At 45.2% G+C, this 21615-nt stretch overlaps 1 protein-coding gene across 1 annotated transcript; it reads right to left on the minus strand.

Annotated features, from left to right (window-relative positions):
- Positions 1 to 698: 698 nt before the first annotated feature.
- On the minus strand, positions 699 to 21534 carry TTC5 (tetratricopeptide repeat domain 5). Its single transcript, XM_088469914.1, has 10 exons — positions 21381 to 21534; positions 16315 to 16447; positions 16007 to 16218; positions 15700 to 15850; positions 13682 to 13773; positions 11805 to 11861; positions 6613 to 6759; positions 5199 to 5386; positions 4614 to 4758; positions 699 to 1235 (listed from the first exon to the last, which is right to left on the minus strand). The coding sequence occupies exons 1-10, from the start codon at positions 21429 to 21431 to the stop codon at positions 1116 to 1118; spliced, it is 1296 nt and encodes a 431-aa protein (XP_088326040.1). The 5' UTR covers positions 21432 to 21534; the 3' UTR covers positions 699 to 1115.
- Between the last annotated feature and the right edge of the window lie 81 nt (positions 21535 to 21615).

Consider the following 21615-nt stretch of genomic DNA (forward strand, 5'->3'; position numbering starts at 1 on the left):
GTGTGTGTACGCACCTTTAGTTCTAAATAAAGGGTATATAAGGGTACAAATCGTCATCTGTGGTGGACGTGCTTAGCCAGACAGATTGCCGTTCATCGTGAACGTCTGTCCTGCCGTTATCTTAGGCAGCGCACCAAACCGGTTTCCGTGACATGATCTCATCACCGTACACCTTGACAAGTAGGAGATGAATTTCAGTTGCTGCTGTGCGCTTTAGATGCAGAAATCTGATCACACTACACACCTCAATGTTTGACCAGGTTTCCGCCAGCCCCGCCATCTTATACCTGATGTTGGGACAGTATAACTGATATGAGGCGCAGTCTAATGGCCATGTGGGAAGCAGTGGTCTACCTGCTCTGGCCTATTAGGAAATTAGAATGAAATAAAGCACATTACACATGTGAGAGGTCTTGCCATCTTACTTATTGAACCATCCTCAAACTATTGCTGAATATAGTCTTGCACTGATACAGAGAGCTCACTAGCTGTCTGGGTACCAATGGCGACAAAAGGCGATCAAAAGCTAGGCCACAAATATAACGAATCATCATCAAAAGGTTTCCTAAATGGTTTACCATCTAAGATTAAAGTATGTAAGCAACATGCACACACATATACATACACACACAGCCAGCCAAATATGAAAGACCTGCATGTATACAATTCCACACAAATGATGACTATTTTCTCTTAACTAGTAAATAATTGTACTTTTATTTTTATACAAAAGAAAGAAAAACAAATAAATTGTAATCCTCCTCTAAATAAGAGGGCAACAAGAAGTACTGGCAAAATAAATAGTCACAATTTTGAATCTGCATTATAAATACAACTACAGCTGATAAAACAAAAAGATCTGAAACTGCGAAAAATAGCACATGGGACATACAAGAAGCTTTAAGGAATGTGGACATATGCCACAGAGAGCTAGGCTGAATTATCCCTTACCGTTTGGATAGGCTAGCTACAAGGCATCAGAGAAAATTAACTGTATTGTACCAGATTAGTGCAGTTTGTAAGTCTTTTCAGCGCAGAATGTCAGGGACAAACGGCGGTTTTGACACTTCGTCCCTGTTTTCACAGCATCCAGGACAGATCCTGCTGTCCTGCAATTACTCGCTCTGGGGTCTGTAAGCCACTGATGCACTTGCCTGAGTGCTTGGCCCCTGTGGCTTCCCATTCACCAACAGCCGCACAGGGGTATCCACACGTATACTTTGGAAAACAAATGTCTGTTAAAAATGAAAAACACATTTTAGCAAGAAGAAAAAAAAAAAAAGTAAAAAAAATTAAATAAATAAAAACTGTAATTTGTATACGGACTAACTATATCACAAAAAGTGCTATTCACAAGACTAAATGTTGGCAATCCTGCAATATGTTCTTGAGAGTACGTTAAGCGAGTGCTACTGCATCAGAATAACCTTTTACAGAAAAGGAGAGTTATGGTAAAAATAAAAAACAATAACAAAAAAACCCTACAAACTTACCTTGGTTAACTCTCTTTCTTCGAAGTCCATAAGGTCCACAGGGAAACATTGGGTGTAGGTGGGACCTGGAGGACCGGACACCAACAGTAAAGCTTTTCAATCCCAGGATGCTCCGGTCCTTCCCTCTATACCCCGCCCACAGCCTGAGGGCACTTCAGTTTTGTTAAAGCCCAAGGCATCCATAAGGCTCCACAGGAAGACATTGGGGATGTCCCAAAGCAGTTGTTCAAGGGCAGGAACGCTCCTGAGCTGATAGGAGAACCCTACACCCGAAGGAAGCATCCTGAGAGGCAAATGTATCAAAGGCATAAAACCTAAGAAAGGTGTGGACAGAAAACCAGATGGCTGCCTTGCATAGCTGTTCAGCTGAGGCGCCACGCCGGCTGCCCATGAGGGACCCACAGAGTAGAATGAGCAGATACTGAATCTGGCACAGGAAGGCCAGTCTGCGTGTAAGCCTGTGAAATAGTCATGTGAATCCATTTGGCTAGAGCCTGTTTGTTAGCTGGCCATCCCTTCTTGTGGAATTCATATATGACAAAGAGGGTGTCAGATTTCCCGATGGAAGTAGTGCGGTCCACGTAGATCTGAGCAGTGACCACATCCAACGAGGTCTCACCTGCCGAGAGGTCTGGTGAATTAAATGCCGGAACCACAATTTCCTCATTCAGGTGGAAGAGAATACCACCTTGGGAAAAAAAACCTTGGTGTATACGAAGAACAGTCCTGTCCTGATTAAATATTAAAAATGGGGAGCGACATGAAAGCGCCGCTAAATCCGATACCCTACGGGCAGATGCTATAGCCGGAAGAAACAGTCTTCGCAGTGAGCCACTTGACATCCACTGATTCCAGGTGTTCGAATGGGAGGTTCCTGAAGCGCTTGGAGCACCACTGACAAGTCCCGTGGAGCCACAGAAGGGACAAAGGGAGGTTGTATACATAGAACACCTTGCATGAACATCCAGTATAGTAGCAATTCTGCGCTGAAACCAGATAGACAAAGCTGAGACCTGCACTTTCAGAGATGCTAGGCGGAGGCCTAGATCCAGTCCAGCCTGAAGAAAGGCAAGAATTAGAGAAACCTTAAAGACTTGCAGGTCATAGTTTCTTGGAGCACACCACTGGAAATATGTATGCTATATTCAGTGGTAAATACTGACTGAGGCCGGTTTACGTGCTTGGAGCATGGTCTGGACCACAGAGTTGGAAAAACCCTTAGCCATTAGGAGGGATGTCTCAAGAGCCAAGCCGTTAAAAGACAGACTGGCTAGATCCGGATGTAGACATGGACCCCGAGACAACAGGTCTACACGTAGGGGAAGTTGAAGAGGAACATCTATGGAGAGCCTTTGAGGATTGAAGTACCAATGATGTCTGGGCCAAGCTGGAGCAATGAACAGGACTGTGCCCCCCTCCTGTCTGAACTTTCGAAGAACTTAAGGAAGTAGGGATATTGGAGGAATGAGATATGCCAAATGGAAGTTCCATTTCACCGACAATGTATCTAATGAATGCCGCGTCGGGGTCCTGTGTTCTGGCTCCATAAATTGGAAGTATATTGTTGTGTCTTGAGGCCATGAGATCCACTTCCGGAAGACCCCATTTGTCCACTAGAAACTGAAAGACTTCTGGATGTAGAGACCATTCTCCTTCATGCACATCGTGACAGCTGAGGAAATCCGCTTCATAATTGAGAATCCCCGGGATGACCACTGCGAAGATGGATAGGAGATTGCGTTCGAGAATGCGGGACACTTCTGTCATTGCTGACCAACTTCCAGTGCCCCCTTGGTGATTGAGGTAGGCCACAGCCGTGACGTTGTCGGATTGTACTTGTACTGGCCTGGTTTTCAAAATATTCTGAGCCAGAGTGAGAGCTCTGTAGATGGCTCGAAGTTCAAGGATGTTGATTGTAGATGGCGGTGAAGAGTCTCTGGGGAGATGGCCAACAGCAAGAGATCTGGGAGCAGTCTGATCCCTTGATGACTAAAAGGCCACCATAACTGCCACGATCTTGGTAAAGACCCGGGGGGCCGAAATTGGTAATGTTGCTGTAGTATAGAAAACCGGAGATATTGTTGATGAGAAGGCACTATAGGTATATGTAGGTAGGCATTCTGAATGTCTAGAGATAACATAAAATCCCCAAGTTCCATAGCTAGGATAATGGAACGAGGGTTTCCATACGAACGGCTGGTAGGATAGAGCGCTGTACGACCTGGCCCGTGGGAGAGGTATACAGACTGGACCCAGCGTTCCTGGACCCTTGCTTGCACAAAATGGGTGCCGCGCGTCTGAGGGGGTGGAGGGTGAGGGAGGAGCAACCCAGGGAACCCCAGAGAAATGGAACCCTGGACTGAGGGAGGGGCTGTAGGGAGAGCGCCTTCTCCCCTTTCTGATGTTAACCACCAGTGTATTATATGCCCTGGCGGTCTAGTGGAGTCGTGGGCGCACTAGTGTCCATATCAGCGCCTCCGGTCTGTCTCCTGAGACCGGAAGAAAGACTGCGCAACAATGTGGGTCCCCGCAAACGGGGTTCTGCCTTACCTGTCCCCTGAATTCCGGGCTGCAGTCTGGGGTCCGAGGAGCCTGCTAGCTGATCCCCCGCAGAGCCCCGCTGAGAATCCCTAGCACAGGCTTGGTGTCACTGCGCCGCGGAAGGGTGATGGGGTGGCAGCACAGATGTCTGGAGGACAGTCTGGTGCTGCTTGCCCGTTATAGTAAAAATAGAAAATAAATTAAATCATAAAATAAAAGTTTGGGCTGCTTAATACAACCCCGTTATAATGGTGATCCAGCTCCTGCCGGACACCAACGAAACTGTAGTGCCCTCAGGCTGTGGGCGGGGTATAGGGAGAAGGACCGGAGCATCCTGGGATTGGAAAGCTTTGCTGTTGGTGTCCGATCCTCCAGGTCCCACCTACACCCAATGTCTCCCTGTTGAGCCCTATGGATCCTAAAGAAAAAAATGTTATGCTACAAGCGAGAGAAACAGCAGTGCAAGCACTAGTTCTATAGTATTGGTGCCTGATTATAGCATTACATTGCTTTCAGTATGAGCAGCCAGCTATACTGTCCCTTTAAAGCAAAAGTGTGGTCACTTGAGTCAAGCCTCACCTGGCCTTTGTGCTGTATATTGTGCTGTTTCAGGTGGGGCTCAGGAATGGTAACGGAATCTGCTATGAGAACTCCCCAGCTTTCCACCATGTTGTAAACCATTATAGCGTAACAAGTCCCATCTGAATCAACAAGTCCAAATGTGCTAGAAAAACAAAAACACAAAATGATTATGAGCAGTGAAGCACTGGTTATGGACACATTTTGGTGGAAACAATTGATGCGAGTAGAGAGACAGCATGCAGTCAGTAGAACTGAAGGTACCCAGCACCCAGTCATACACATGTGGCCCAAACCAGAAGGGGCATTCTAAATCACAGCTGAACACTGGCCGCATAAGTGAACATTTTTTAAACAACAACAGAATGTGAAATGTACATCATTAAAAACAGTAGCAATATAAAATTGGCATCCCCAGGCCTGTTTGCTGTAGTCATGTTAAAACTGAAATCATATGTTAATCCACTGAAGAATTACAGAAATACTGGAATGCCTAAGAATAATGATTCTTAATAATATGATATAACACATACGAGATAAAAAAAAAAAAGCATAAGATGTGTACATATAGGGGAGCTTACTCACAAAGGAACTCGTTCCTCAGGCATTAGGCTGAATACAACCCTCCCAAGCACCACACAGCCAGCATTCTTCCCTGGTTGTAGAGTAATGAGTGGCTTTAGCTGTAGTCCCCCAGAACTTCCATAGTGACCTAGAAGCACTGGGCTTAAACTGCTCAGCATGTTCTGCAGTCGTTTACCACGTATTTTTCCCTGCGTAAATTTAAAAGGAAAGGCAAAAATAACGGTCATGTCAAAGAGCATCAAGCGCCATAATGTATCGTTACAAATCCATATAATTTTTAAAACAAAAAATAAAAGGTTTTCTCAATATGACCTTAAGCTGGGTACACATTAGACGATGTGTACCCAGCAAGATATTGGCAGTGACGGGACCCGGCATGCGGCACGTGCATACACATTTGCCAAAGCTGGGTCCAACGGGGGTTTTGGAGGAGGAGGTGGGTGGACGTGTACACACTAGATGATGTAGCCGATATGTCACTCCGATCGCACAACACAACATATGTTAGGTACACGCTAGAGTCTAGTATGTACCTAAAATAGGTTGTGCGATCGGAGCGACATATCGTCTACATCATCTAGCGGGCCGTCAGTGACAGGGCTGATGTGATGTCGCTAACTACGTTATGCTGCAGAATGCAGCATGACAAGTCCTTCTCTAACGTTGGACCCGGCATCGGCAAGTGTGTATGCACTTTCCGCACGCCGGGTCCCGTCACCGGCGATGTCTTGCTGGTTAGACGAAAACTAAACACACACATTGTTACAGCCATCATGGTAAAAACTAACGCCAAGAAGGGGTTAATAAGGCATTAACAAGCATAGGAAAAACTACAAAAATAAAAACTAGGACACCACATACATGGATCTGTCCAGGCTGCATAGTGAATAAGTGGTAAAGGCTGCAAAATTAGCTCAGCATAGTAAATCACTGATCCTCCTATTCCTATGCAGACTGGTCTAAGCACTGAATTTCTTATTGTTATAATTGCCACTCTGAGATTAAATAACATGAATACAGGGTAGGGGGGACCCTTTACGTGGATATCTTGTGGGTGCATGTGCCCGGATTGTATGAAACGGCTTGCTCCCTGCGGGATATTGCTGCTACTGAGATGGGAATTCCCCTTCCTAATGCTGGCTACTATTCCTAGATGTTGATTTTATAACTGAAGCAAAGAGAATGTTGTGTGGTCTTCTTGTTTTCCATGGCTTTTACAGAGGTGCAAATGAACACAGTGACATGTTTATTTTGCACGCTTAATTCCCAAAGCTTTGCATTCACCATACACTAATAATGTAGGTAATCACCAGATACATGGGTACTTGGCTGCAAAGCAAATAGCCCAATGACAATTACAGAAGCAGCTAATTAAGAAGAAAAGCATGTTCTAGGAATCAGGGTGGAGTAATACCTTGTTGTTCAGCAGGCCAAACAGTCTGCCCAGGTAATCGAGTAGCTGTTCCTCCCTCATTACAGGCTCCGTCCAAGAAGGTTCCAAGGCAGCAGCTCGAGAGAAACCATCCAGCGCCCCCTGATAGTTCTCCTCATACTTACACAGCTGGCAGAAGAGAACCATGTCAAACATGAAGCAACGATCTAATCCTCACTCCACTATGCTGTAAAAACATCCAATATGGGAGACTGTACTCGCTACTATGCAATATACATAGATGAAAAGTAACCAAGAATATCCACCACATGAGGCTATATAGGCTTCTACAGGGCATGAAATTTCAAGCTGCTAAGAGATATTTTATATAACGTGGCGTAATAAATAATACAACAGTGGATACAAACTGGAATGGAAAAATTAAGTGTTATGGTAAGCTTACCTTAGTTAACTATTTATTCAAAGTCCATAGGGTCCACAGGGATACCATGGGGTGTGTGGTTGGAGTGATCCGGACACCAAACAGTCAAAGCTTTAGCTCCCAGAATGCACCAGTCTGCCTCCACATATACCCCACCCCCATCCACAGAATCTTGTGAACAAGCCCAAGGCAGGAGCAGGAGAGAGAAGGAAGAACAATATACACAAGAAACACTCACAGAAGATGAGAGAGTCAGTGACCAAGAGAAATATACTCAATGAAGCCAGGTGCATCAGAGTGGGCACCCTGTGGACTTCGAAGAAAGAGAGTTAACAAAAGGTAAGTCTCCAATAAATCTTAATTTCTTCTTCAGGGTCCATAGGGATCCATAAGGATACCATGGGGATGTCTTAAAGCAGTTTCCCCTAAGGGTGGGGACGCTCCTGAGCAGAAAGGAGAATCCCGCGCCCAAAGGAAGAACCCTGAGAGGCAAAGGTGTCAAAGGCGTAGAACCTGGTTGTGACGTGAGGCCATTAGGTCTACGTCTGGGAGGCCCCATTTGTCCACCAGGAGTTGAAAGACATCTGGGAGGTGAGCCCATTCTCCACGTGTACATACTGATGGCTTAGGAAGTCTGCTTCCCAATTGAGGACTCCGGGAACGAACAGTGTCGAGAGATGATGTTCGGCCCAGACCAGAAGGTGTGCTACTTCCCGCATGGTTGCACGACTTTACGTGCCTCCCTGATGGTTGAGGTAGGCTACTGCAGTCACGTTGTCATACTGGATTTGGATCGGCCTGCCCCGGAGGAGATCTTGCGCCAGAATGAGCGCTCTGTATGCTGCTCGAAGCTCCAGGATGTTTATGGGCAGGCAACTTTCCTGGGTCGTCCACCGTCCCTGAAAGCTATGATGACCGGTTACTGCGCCCAATCCGCGAAGACTGGCATCCGTAGAGAGGAGCTTCCAATTTGGGTTCCAGAAGGGGCAACCCTTGTTCAGATGAGACGTCTGCAGCCACCATGAGGGGGAAAGCCGGACCTACGGAGGGAGGAGGATCGTCTGGGACCAGATCAGATGATGCCAGTTCCACTGGGAGAGAATCAGTTGTTGAAGTGGCCTGGAGTGGAACTGGGAGTATTCCACCATATCGAAAATGGATACCATGGACCCAAACACCTGCATTGCTGAGTAAATGAATACTCTTCGATTGCAGAGCAATTTGCACACACACAAGTGTAGTACCGTAATCTTGTCTGCTTGCAGAAAGATCCTTTGCAATTGAGAATTCAGGAGTGCACCCAGATGTACCATCCGCTGTGTCTGACAGAGGAAGGACTTTTTCCCAATTGACGAGCTAGCAGTGTGCTTGTAGGCAGGCGATAGTCAGCTGGAGATGACGTTGTAAAACAGCCGGTGAATCTGCCAAGATTAAGAGGTCGTCTAGGTATGGCAGGATTCTGACTCCCTGGCACCTGAGGTGGGCCGCCTTAACTGCCACTATTTTGGTAAAGACCAGAGGGGCCGTTGACAGACCAAAGGGCAGCACCTGAAACTGGTAATGTTGCTGCAGTACAGCAAACCGTAGGAACAATTGGTGGGTTGGAGTTATTAGGCACATGCAAGTATGCATCCTGAATGTCCAGAGAAGCCATAAAATCCCCAGGTTCCATTGCCAGGAGAATTGATCGTAGAGTTTCCATGCGAAACCTGGGCACTCGGATATACCTGTTGAGAGATCGAGATTCAGAATAGGCCGATAAGACCAGTTTGGTTTCTGAAACAAATAGAGGGGGGAAAAAAAAAAATCAATTCCCTGATGAACCGGTATTATCATACCTGAACATACCGATGAGTGAATGGCTTCTTGGAGTGCCCGGGCCCTGATGGGGTCTGATGGAGGACTTGTACAAACAAATTGCTGGGGAGGACACCTCAAAAAGGTGAGGGTGTACCCGTGAGAGACCACTTCCCGGACCCAGGCGTCCGTGCTTGTTTGACGCCATGAGTCGGCGAACCACAGAAGTCGGTCTCCCACCCTGGGGTTCCCCAGGAAGAGGCCCATCCAACCGGACGGAGGGTTTGTAGTCAGGCTTGGAAGCCGGACGTCTGGCCGCCCAAGGCTGCTTGGATCGCGGCTTGGCTTTTGTGAGAACTAGGCTGCCTGGGAAAAGACTGTCATTTTGCCTTAGTTTGGGGACGAAAAGACCTAAAGAAGGATGTTTTAGGCCTAGGGGCAGCTGCAGATGGCAAAAAAGCAGATTTAGAGGTAGCCACGATTTTGTCAAAACTCTGTGCCGACAGCAAGTCTCCAGAGAAGGGTAAGGATTCAAGGGCCTTCTTGTGTTCAGTGCCTGCTTTCCAGGATCGCAGCCAAAGGACCCGGAGGTCGCAGATGCCTTAGAAGCAAGGAGTCCAGTATCCAATGCAGCTTCTCCCAGCCGTTTCCTGGATATGGGAGATGTAGGCCAGTTGCTCCCTGGTAGTGTCTGATGGCAGGCTGTCTTCAAGCGCATCCATCCATCCTTTGATAGCCTTAGCTACCCAGGCCTGCGGCCATAGCCGGCTGAGCAACAGCGCCAGAAAGTGAGAAAACAGACTTGAGACAAGCTTCCGGTTTCCTATGCGTGGTATCTTTACGGGAGGATGTGGACGGTAAAGGCAGCGTAGAGCTTCTGACTAAGCGTGCCATGTGAGAATCAACACTAGGAGGGACTTCCCACTTAATAGCAGGTGGGAGAGGGTAAAAAGACAGTAGTCTTTGGAATCTGGAACGGTTTGTCAGGAGTACTCCATGGCTCCCACATGAGCTCAGTGAGCTGGTCCAATTGAGGGAATTCAGCCTTAACCACCTTTTGGCATTTAAACACCAGGGTTTTAGGCTTAGGGGCCGGTTCCTCATCCTCTATATTCAAGATTGATTTAACCGCCCTCACTAGAGAAGTCAGAATCCGAAAGCAGGATGGACTGGGAGGATGATACTGTCCGCCTATGTGGTTTGCTGGCTAACTGTCTGCTTTCCTGTAACATCTGCTAAAAGGCAGCAGACGTTCGCATATTCTGAACTGAGTGGGCATAACCATCCATCCAAGAGGGATGTATGAGGAGAACACACATAGCAGGCTGTAACTGCTGTCGGTACCCCATGGTGGGAGGCAACACGGGGGCTGATAAGCGGTCAACTAACTGTGTCATAACCTGAGACAAGGAGCTAACAGGTGGACTGCTAACTGCAGTCCCCCTGTCTAAAAGGTGCGACCTGCCCTGCCGGCAAACGTAAAACGGTCTACCTGTGGCTGGGGGCAGCGTATATGTGGAGAAGTACCGATGCATCCTGGGAGCTAAAGCTTTGACTGTTTGACTGATCACTCCAACCACACACATCCCATGGTATCCCTGTGGATCTATGGACCCTGAAGAAGAAATACCATCTATCCCCACACATGCTGAGCTGTATGTATCTCCAGTATATGCGCTTATCATCATTGTGTACTGGCACATGTCCTAGGTACTAACAGGCATATGTGTGTCTACTTGATGGTCAGCATGGGCTCATATTTGCGTAATTTTCTGAGCAAGTGCAGTGCGAATACACACACACCCTATGCTAAGCGCACAGGCATACGTTAAACTCTGCCCCAAACCCTTAATCTTTACTAGATCAAGCCCATTGAGATACAAACAAAGCATAGTTTACTATACTACGCAACAGTAAAGAGTGATGAACTCCTACACGTCACCATATGGACAATATTTTAAAAACAAAATAAACTATGTTAAATTGGGCAACTTACTGCCTATATAGAAGGCAAAATAGTTTTTTTTAACTCACTTTAAGCAAATCTAGAGGTTGGGCTTTGTTATACCACTGGGAAAAACACGACTTGCTTGCTACATCCCCCTGCTTCTCCTCAGTTTACCACTAGCTCAGCAAACATTAGGATAAGCAGAGTGTATACCCAAATTATTTGCTCTGAATCTTCTAACAATCTCACAAAAAAAATGGATGTGTGTCATATACAAAATTTAGCATCTTGGATACCCCAGTGTATTCTATGGGAGGGGAATCCTGATTGGAAGACATTTCTACAAGAAATGGTCTGCAGTGGTAAGAATAGTCACCTTAAATATGTAGTAGGACTCACTTTGCAGGCCTGGTCTGCTGAAATGCATTGTCTCACCTCCCACAAGGGCCCAAACCTCTGCAGTTGAGAGCGCCTCCACCCAGGAGGAGCCAAAACCCCAATCTATATAAAACGGTCCAGCTAGAGGACCAAACTCCCTTTGAGGATTCTGCCAACTTATCTGAAACACTATCCTATAGCCTTGCTGGCTGCTATTGCTCTAGTGAGTGAGTGTGAAGACTGAATCATCTCTAGCCTCTTGGAAACATTTGGGGTGAGTTAAACAAGGCACCTGGCTTAGGCTGATGAAGGAAAGGATGTAAAAGGTCCAATGTGTACCCCACTCCATCAAAATAGCAAAGGCCAGACCCAATAAGGCTTCTGCATAACAAGTGAATTTCCCCCTACAACCATGCAGTGCAGACTGCCTCAGCACAGGTAAGTATAAAAAGACAACACAGTGCAGGGTTATGCTCTGGTATTTTCCGAACATGAAATCACTAAACATTCAGAGGCAGTATTGTTTAATAAACTCTACATGAATTAACTACAAAACACCATCAGCTAGCCAGCTGTTCTAGAGGTTGCTGTATAGAAACCAGTCCATATTATAATACAAAGCAAAGTTTAACCACTTCAGATTATCATCTTCATCACTTAACCTCTTACAGTTGCTCGGTTGAGGTGCAGATCTGGATTACTGGAGGCAGTCTTGTCAACTCTCTCCTATGATAAGATAAAGTATTTAAGATTGCATATGTGGTGAATATATGTAATGAAAATACTCAGACAAAGAATGTATATTAAACAGATAACTAGTCATTAAATAATATACAGTGTGGTGTGAGGACATGGGTACCAAATGCTCGGGGACAGGAGTGTTTTCAAACAATTTCACCATACAAGAGGAGAAGGGTTTGGGTACGGTGCAGAGTTCCAGAGTGTGGCTTGGGAAAAAAACACGATTTGCAAATAAATATTAGGTGGACTATGGGTAGCCTTTACTTCTACTGTTCCTGAAGCATGTAGTGATTAATAGACAGCAAGCAGTGAGAAAAATATACTGAGTTCAGACACCACCGGGCCCAGAGGAGTAGGGGACAGAGAAATAATGTGCTATGACTCCTCATCCGTGTCCCCCGTACCACCCCTTCACTACGCATAGTCCTGTAGGGATTCGGTATGTTCAAATCCCGGCAGCGCCAGCCCGACATGGAAGGAAATCCCGATCGTCTAGAAGGTAAGTATAAACAACCTAACTCTACCCCTTAACCCTCCTTTAGGGTGCCTAACCCTAATCGCCCCTCTAAGTGCCTAAACCTAAGTACCCCCCCTTTCCCCGCCGCCTAAACCATAAGTCCCCCGGCAGGGTGCCTAACCCTAACCTTCCTCTAGGGGTACCTAACCCTCCCTCCCCCTAGCCTAACCCTAAGTCCCCACCGGGAGCCCTAAGCCTAACCCTCCCCCCCGGCGGTTGTCAGTGCTCAGCACCCGGCATCCCTTCGAACCAACTATCCAGACCAAAAATAATTTTACAGTAGAAACGATATGACAAATTCAACTGTCGACCAAACTCCCTGTAATGAGTTGTAGATGCTGTGATATAAGGTCTGGCGGTAATGTGTACTAGATGCTATGGTTTGAAAATGTGGTATTAGATCCTACAGTATGAAGGTCTGGCAGCACTAGATGCTATGGTATAAAAGAGAATCTGTATGTAATACCGACAGAAGGGATCCAGGCGGTCAGAATCCCAATGCCTGGATGAAGACAGGGTTAACATACTGACACTTGGTGGTTGGTATGCTAAACCTCCCCCTCTCCCGACCCTAACCCTCCCTCGTGCCTGAAACTAACCGCCCCAAAGTGCCTAACCCTCACCCTCCCCACACCCTAACCCTCACCCTAGTGCCTAATCCTAATTCCAACCCTCCCCCCGTTACTTACCTTTGGCATCCCGGTGGTCGGGATGCCGGCCCTGGGATTCTGACTGGTGTCGGTATTCTGGCGCCGGTAAGGCAAGTGTCGGCATCCAGAGTGCAGAGATGCCGTACGCATACCGATATAAAGTTCTGACCTGGTGATATATTTACTAAAGCTTCTGTTTCTACAAACAGATAAGTAGTGGTGTTGCCTATATCATCCAAATCAGATTCTGTGTATTATTTTCTAGTGCAATAGAGAAATGATAGCTAGTATCTTATTGGTTGCTATGGGCAACATCACCACTTGTCTGTTTTAGAAACTCTACCAACTGGTTTGCTTATTTAACAATAAATAAAGATTTCAAAATGGGTCTGTAGTTGTACATGTATTCAGTGAAGACATTTGAATAAGGAGCTGTATGTAAATGGAGGACTATAGTAAACATTCCCAATAACTGAAAGTTGAGCTAATGTAGCCAACATATTCTAATAAGAAACCTGATGGGTCTCGGTTTAGATCATGAGGTTGTGTAGAGTCATTATTTTTAGTTTCTTAAAATAATGTAAGTAACTTAAAAGGAGGGTGGTGTATAAGCAAGTACAAGATATGGGTGCACTCACCGCCTGCAGGTATGCATTCAGAGCCTGCTGGGAAATTTTAGGATTCTGTCCAGTGCAGAAGAACAGCGAGAGATACGCATTGCCAAGGATATCTGTCAATGTAAATCACAAGACATGACAATACAATCAAAATAATTGAAAGAATCAAACAACGGATTAGGTGAAAACTTAGAGATTAAAAAGATCAATAAACATTTTTGGGTACTTGTGTACTTTACGGACTCAATGCAGAGAGATCCCAATGAATGTTTTAAATGGTACTTGTGTACTTTAAGTGCTGAAAGTTGTCCCGACCTAAAAGAAGAAAGTTGTACGCTCGCCACAAGGTTATATTCCCCCTCTATGCCAACTTGGATGGTAGGGTATGACGCTGGACACTGGCTGCTGAAGTCAGGGTCGTCTCCGTGAAGGGGATTTAGGCATTACCATAATAATAATAATAATAATAATAATAATAATAATAATAATAATAAGTGTAGGACACTTGGGTTCTCTCTGCAATGAGTCCGTACCCATTTTTGATTCAGAAAATAGGACTTAAAATAATTGTATGCTTAAAATTACAGATGGTTATGCAGGGAGAAGGAGATCAGAGCTTTTCAGATGGGACAATAATAGAACAAAGCAATGGAATAAAATGGAAAAAGTTGGCCCTGGAGAAAGTCCAAAAATTTGGATGGTGGTACGAGAACTTACATCTCAGTGTGTTGTTAGCAAGGGTATGAGATCAACATTTCAGGGCATAAGCCCTTTCGTCAGGACACACCCATATACAAAAAAACCTATAATATATATTGGGTATGTGATCCCAACAGTCAGAATCCAACAGCATTAGGCTTAACCCTAATACTTACCGTCGGGATGTCAGCAGTCGGGATTCTGGAGCAGAGATACCGACCACACACACACAGACAAACCGAGGGCGGGGCAGGGTGTTGAGGTGTAGCCAGGGATTTAATGCCCCTGAAAAGTGGGCGTGGCCTACTGAGGATGGGGTGGTTCCCAACTTGTCACTGTTGGGGACGTGCCCAGCACTGGCATAAGTGCTGGGCTTCCCCCAAGCTCTTCCCATACTGTGAAAAGATGTCGGAATCTATTCACCCGACGGCTCTCAGAAACTGCAGATTTTCCCCACTTTAAAATCGGGCAGGGCGCCCTGCTAAAACAGAATGGTATTGAAATACAGACTACTCTTTAGCCGCCGGTTCAAATACCACCTCCGGATGCCCGACAGCAGGAGATCCCGACACGACTAGGTAAGTAATCCAACCCTAACCTGCCCCCACCCCATCCTTAGTGGTGTCTAAACCTAACCTTCCCGTGGGTTGCCTAAACCTAATGCCCCCCAGTGGTGCCTAACCCTAACCCCCCCCTTCCAGCACCCTAAACCGAAGTCTCCCAGGGGGGTGGGGGGTGCCGCCTAATCCTAACCACCCCATCCCCGGCTACCCTTTGTACATACCCGCCGTCTGGACGTTTGGGATTCCAGCGGTAAGGAAGAAGACGCCGGTATCCTGATTTCCATCAGGGCGGCAGTGGTATTTCGACTGCCGGCAAAATAATGCATATACATATCCACCAAAGTAAACATATTGCTGGTGAAGAGTGTGCGGTGTCAAGGGGTGCTCACACCGCACACTCATTGCATCTACTTATCTACCCTGGTTATTTCTTCAGAAATATGGTGCAGTGGCAGAAATACTGAGAGTGTGCAGAAAACTATGACAGTACCAGAGTCTTATATAATGCCCCAAAGCCATTTTTTCATAGGGAGGTGACCATGGAAAGTAAGCACACTGGCTGTCTCCAGTCTTAAAAACACCCCTGCATTATGGTTCATAAGTAAGAAGAACTGAAAAGGCACAAATCTGAAATGTAATTACAGGCACAAGAGACCCATTCTACCTGGCTGTCTCCAGAGCACATGAGTTTCTTTTAATTTCACCCAAAGAAAACATTTTGCTTTGGGTAGATAGGGCTCTATAGAACTGGGTTCTATATGCATGTATCCCACTTACACCAGGAGGTCCCATCTCTAGTGTCCATCTGAACAGCTTGTTTGGCTTGTTTCACACTATCCATGATGTTCCGAGAATTCTCATCAGCATCTTGTGAGCGCTGCTGCCTCATCACCATTGAGAGGTTACGTAATGAGACCTTGTTTTTACACTATAAAATAAAAATACAATATGTGCACTTACATCTATTTAGTGGGGTGGGGAGACATAAAAGCACTACAATGTAACAGACTGACAGAACCACATGGTCCCCACTAGAATGATATAACTGCATGGAAAACTATACATGTTACAGATGGATCCTTACATGATTCAGAGCTCCCAAAAAGCATGTTTTGGCAGATGCTACATCCATTTTCTTCCAATACACCTCTCCAAGCTGATTCCAAGCGTCTACCAGCCCTGGTTCTAGTTTAACTGCCTTAGAGAGGACCTCCTCAGCTTCTGAGCAATAGTTTGGGGTCACATTTAGAGCCTTTCCTTTCAGCATTAAGAAAAAAGCCTTGTTCTTCCAGACATCTACACCATAATAACAAAGAACAGATCATTTGTACCATTTTCTTATTAGTGACAAAGACATCTATTACAGCAAGTATAAATGCTGGTCTACATTACCATCAACCTCCTCTATCAGAAAAATGGTTTGCTCCATTTCTTGTTTCACATCATATTGTTTACGGATTGCATCCTCCACACTGTGGTTCTCAAAATAGTGGTCCCGGAAATTATAAAGCTTGTCTACTAGTTCCTGTAGGGGAAAAAAGGCATCTCTGTAAGTTACAGTAACACTAAAACGTTGTCCTCTACCAAAGTGGGTGATACTTTGTTGTGTAGAGACAAAACCTTCCAGTGCATGGGTTACCAGACATATGTCAAGTAGGAATAGGCCAACAAGAACAGTCGCTGTATTTGCAAATAGTATGCTATTCTACTTAACCGCTGAGTTGTGAAGTCCAATGTCTTAAGTTGTTACAAAGCTTGACAGTTAAAGAGAGTGGTTGAATGGTGACTTGACAATCATTTAGGCCTCCAGAGAAAACGCCTTGATTTTTGTCTCTTCAGATGGCCTGGACTAATAACTCACACTCGCAACTCTGAGCCACATACAACAGTTATCACCAAAAGATTTAGTAACCATTTGGTTCTTACATCCACCCTACTTCTTTACGTTACAAAGAATCTAAAATATCACTTGCACAGCCAAATGCTTTCTCTCCCAACGGCTTTTGATGTAAATATCCGAAGCGTCACACTTCTATACAAACTGATCTTTCATTTGCTTCTGATTGACAGTAATGCAATTAGGACAGCCCCATCAACCCTTGGGTTATCCATCAGATTCAACATGATCATCCCTCCATAACAAAGATCTTATTTCTTGAACCGACAACCTGTGGATTCAAGCAATCGAGGAAACTGAGCCTTTGTAGTGAAAATGGGAAAGTGATCTAAAAATGTACCTAATGCTTGTATAGAGATATATGTATTAACCCATAGAAAATTACTAATAATATTCAAGAGTGCAGTCTGAATCTCCCGACATGTTGGCACCCACTGATTTTGGTTTTAAAGAAGTGTTTCGGATAGATGCTGGAGGTGTGGCACAAGTGAAGGGAGAAAACTTTATTGTACGCTCTCCTGAGCAAGGCTTTCCTCTTTGTTTATTGCAGGGTTTCCTAAACTTGGTCCTAAAAGGTACCCTAAATGGGCCTATCCATTACCCGACTTTGTGAACAAGCCGACCGAAACCGGGAGGTTTTGATCACATTATTCACAAAGTCGGGTAATGGATAGCCGGCAAGGACCACCGTTATGCCTGAACGTTCAGTGTAGGCACAGCACAGACTGTGAAAAGACTGCACGATTACAATGTCATAATCATACAGTAGTTTCACAGTCTGTTAGTGGATAAGCACCTTTAGCTTTATGCAAGGCAAATTCAGCCCCTCTCATCTGGTTCACCCTGTCTATATCTTTGTAGTGTGTGTGATTTACTGTCACAGCATAATAAAAAAAATAAAAAAAAAATAATTATATATATATATTTTTTTTTAAACCATTTGGTGTAAACCAGCCAACCCTTGTTCCATAGACAAACAGCAAAATGGTTGACAATGTCTAGATAGACAACAGATGTTAAGCAGGCAATAGGTCGACACAGAAAAGGTCTACGCGGTCAACAGGTTGACGTGGTCAAATGTCAACATAAAAATGGTCGACACAAAAATATGGACCACACTTTTATTTGGGGTTAGGCACTAGTAGGGACCGTTAGGATTAGGCACTTACCCTGACAGTTAGGGTTAGACACCAGGAGGGAGGGCTAGGGTTGGAGGATTAGGGTTAAGATTAGTGTTAGAAATAAAAGTAATAAAAGTGTGTGGATCTTTTTTGTGTTGACCTTTTGACTGTCTAACATCTGTTGTCTATCTAGACTTTGGGCTCGATTCTATTGATTGCGAAGCAAATCGCGCCGTGAGGGAGCTCCCGGCGCTATTCAATTCAGCGCGCTGTTAAGAATTTCTTCTCGCACCCTTGGAGAAATCCAACAAAAGTACAGACGCGATGCTGTTTTCTGCCCTAAGTGCTGGGATAACAGCATCGTGCCGGGAAGTTTAGTCGGAGAATGCCCGTTCTCACGACTAATCACCCTGTTTAAGGCACAAGGGGTTGGAGAACAGGCATTCCCTGACCTAACAGCGCGCAGAATTGAATAGCTATTTACTTCACGATCAATTGCATCGAGCCCATTGTCTATCTAATTCCTGTTTATCTTTTATACCAAACACACATATGAACCTGGACTGTTAGGGTGTATCATTTGTTACACCGTCTATTAATGGCCAAAAGTAAAGTATTTGGGCTCTTAAAAGGTGTCAAATGGCTGTTTTTAAATTTTTTTACTAAGTGTGAAAAAATTTATAGACAGCAAATGTAGTGTTCCCGCTAGGCTGTTTTAGTGGGGTGCCTCGCCCTGCCTGATTTGTAAGCGCTGAAATGCACCCTTGCGGAGGGGGGGGGGTGTCTTGTGGAAGTGCCGGTACGTGAATAGATGCAGTGCGCATGCGGCATCTATTCACACTGCAGGGAGAGAGCTTGGGAGCAGCCCAGCATCTTCATGAATGCTGGACACGTCCCCTACAGTTATAAGGGGACACGTCTCAAGGGCACAAACCCTTCTCTGAGTGACCACGCCCCTTTTTCGGGGACACGCTGAAGTGCCCCTTTTTGACAGACACCCTGTCCCCTGTCTGCCATAGCTTGAATACTAAAATGTATTCCATCAGAAAATGCTCTAGATTAAATTGGGGTGCTGATAAATGCCAGTAAATAATTTTTTGTGTAATTTTGAGCCACTTTTAAAAACCCCTGTAATTCCCACCTGCAAGCTTAAAAACACCCGTCCCATCTACACAGCACTCTCATACCTGTCCTACATCTTTTAACCCATTATTCTGTATTTTACAGAAATCACCCCAAAAATTACATGTCATTTTCCTCAACTTTTCAACTAGTCAGGGCCTGCGAAAAAATGCTGTGTTAAATCCTATGGACAGTTAATAACTTTGACCCATGGAGCTTGCTCTGGGCCTTCCACTGAATGGATTTGGACAACATCACGTAATAAAACTTAACTTGAAGATTTAAACCCAGGCAACACCGACTACTTCAGCTAGTTTGACATAACATGTCTGACAGTAAATAACAATCTCAGCTGCCAGCACTAGATAATATGCAATGCCACACTAACAGGAACACATAATACCCCAACACATTATAAAATACGCATGCAATTATAAAATCTGATAAATGCATAATGTACATTTGTAATGTATGGGCACATTATGGGCACATTACAGTCACCACTAAAACTAAAGCTGGGTACACACTAAACAGTGTGTTCCCAGCGATGCGACAGACGACGGCGCGGCAATGGGTTGACATATCGGATGGCCGGTAAACATTAAACAGTCTGGTGCCCAACCGCCCGATAGGTTGGAACCAGCCACATCCCTGCATGGGGTAGTCAGTCGCATTGTCAGATTGAGCTGCATGTAGGGCTGACCGGACAGTGCGACTGATGACCAAACGGGAGCGCGCATGGCCCGACATAGTGGGCACATATTAGCCGATTTTGACGATACGGTAAGTCAGCCCGATCCTTTAGATCAGGCGAAATATAGTCTAATGTGTACCCACCTTAAGTGTATAACATATAGCAAAATTTCATTTAGAATTACAAAATAGTGACCAATGCTGTGGGACATACTTCCCACAGGTGTACGAATAACGAAGTTCTCAACAATATCTATAAAAGGGTTCCCAAAGATGGGTTTATACAGTACCATTTTTCAAATCAAAACATCTTTGTTGAGAAGTGGATGCAATGCAGTATAAACTTCTACCAAAGCATAGCAAAACTTACAAACGTGGATCATTAATATAAAATGATGATAAGGCAGGGTTACCCACAAGAAAATGAAAGCAAACATATTATTGCCAATGCCTCCATTTGCTGAGCAAGCTCACTTCCCTTATATGTCACTGTATATTCCATATCAGTAAACCCTCTTTTCCAAATTATTTCAAAATATACAGGATAGTAAGTAGTAGATGGGGGCATGTCAAAGAAAATACAAAACAAACAGAGGGCTAAAAGGAGATGGGATAAAAGGACAACAGATCTTATTGTGGTGATACAGTGCTTATTATACAAAATTATAACCTGCAATGCATGTATAATTTACTTTTTTTGTTGGTTTACAATGCAAAGTAAATAAACAGCACACCCATGCACTGCTGCATGCAGACACATAAGTGACATGACACCAATGGAAATGAAAGGACAGCACACCCATGCACTGTTATCTACACACCAATACAAGTGAATGGACAGCACACCCATGCACTACTGCCTACAGACACACCCCCCAATACAAGTGAATGGACAGCACACCCTTGCACTACTGCCTACACACACGTGACATGACAACAATACAAGTGAATGGACAGTGCACCGATGCACTACTGCCTACAGACACACCCCCCAATACAAGTGAATGGACAGCACACCCTTGCACTACTGCCTACACACACGTGACATGACAACAATACAAGTGAATGGACAGTGCACCGATGCACTACTGCCTACAGACACACCCCCCAATACAAGTGAATGGACAGCACACCCTTGCACCACTGTCTGAACCCACTTCCGAGACATAACAGAAGCTATGGGAGGGAGGTAGGGGACGTGTTGCTATGGCAACAGGCACGAGGCAGGAGTGACAAATTCTGCAACAAACTTTCCCAGGGAAATGCAACGTGCCAGCTCTTATTACTTAATGGGAGCTGCTGCAAATAGGAGGCTAACATGCTGTACAACGCTTTGTGCGCCTCACACACACACACACACACACACACACACACACACACATTACTTCCATCTATTCAGCACTTGCGTGTATGGACTTTGGAGCATTAGCAGCACACCATACGCCCATGTATAACAGTTAGTAGCAGTTACTACTCCCATATCCCCCCCACGGAATAAGTGACCACTAATACAAGCAGGCAGATCCTCACAGCGTTACCCATACCAGGTGGGGGCAGATTCCCCGGCATTGCATGCATAACGGGATCTTACTTACTGCCCCTTTCCCCTTAGCCCAGTCATATACCTGCAGTTTATTCCTGACTTCTGACTCTGTTTCTGCTCCCCCCTCGGCCATAATTTCAGCAGCTCCAGCCCTCCCTTCTGGTGAGATAGACTTAAAGGATTGGAGTTGGAGGAAGGCGGGAGCTCGGTTACAGCGCTTCCTTGTGGCCAGGAGGAGTTACCGCAGCTACAGCAAAATATATCCCCAAACCCTTTAGTTATCACTTCTGTTCTAATTTAGTTTTTATTTTGCATTG

This window comes from Taudactylus pleione, unplaced genomic scaffold (genome assembly GCF_031769625.1).
Source record: "Taudactylus pleione unplaced genomic scaffold, aTauple2 ptg000095l, whole genome shotgun sequence".
Classification (NCBI taxonomy): Eukaryota; Metazoa; Chordata; class Amphibia; order Anura; family Myobatrachidae; genus Taudactylus; species Taudactylus pleione.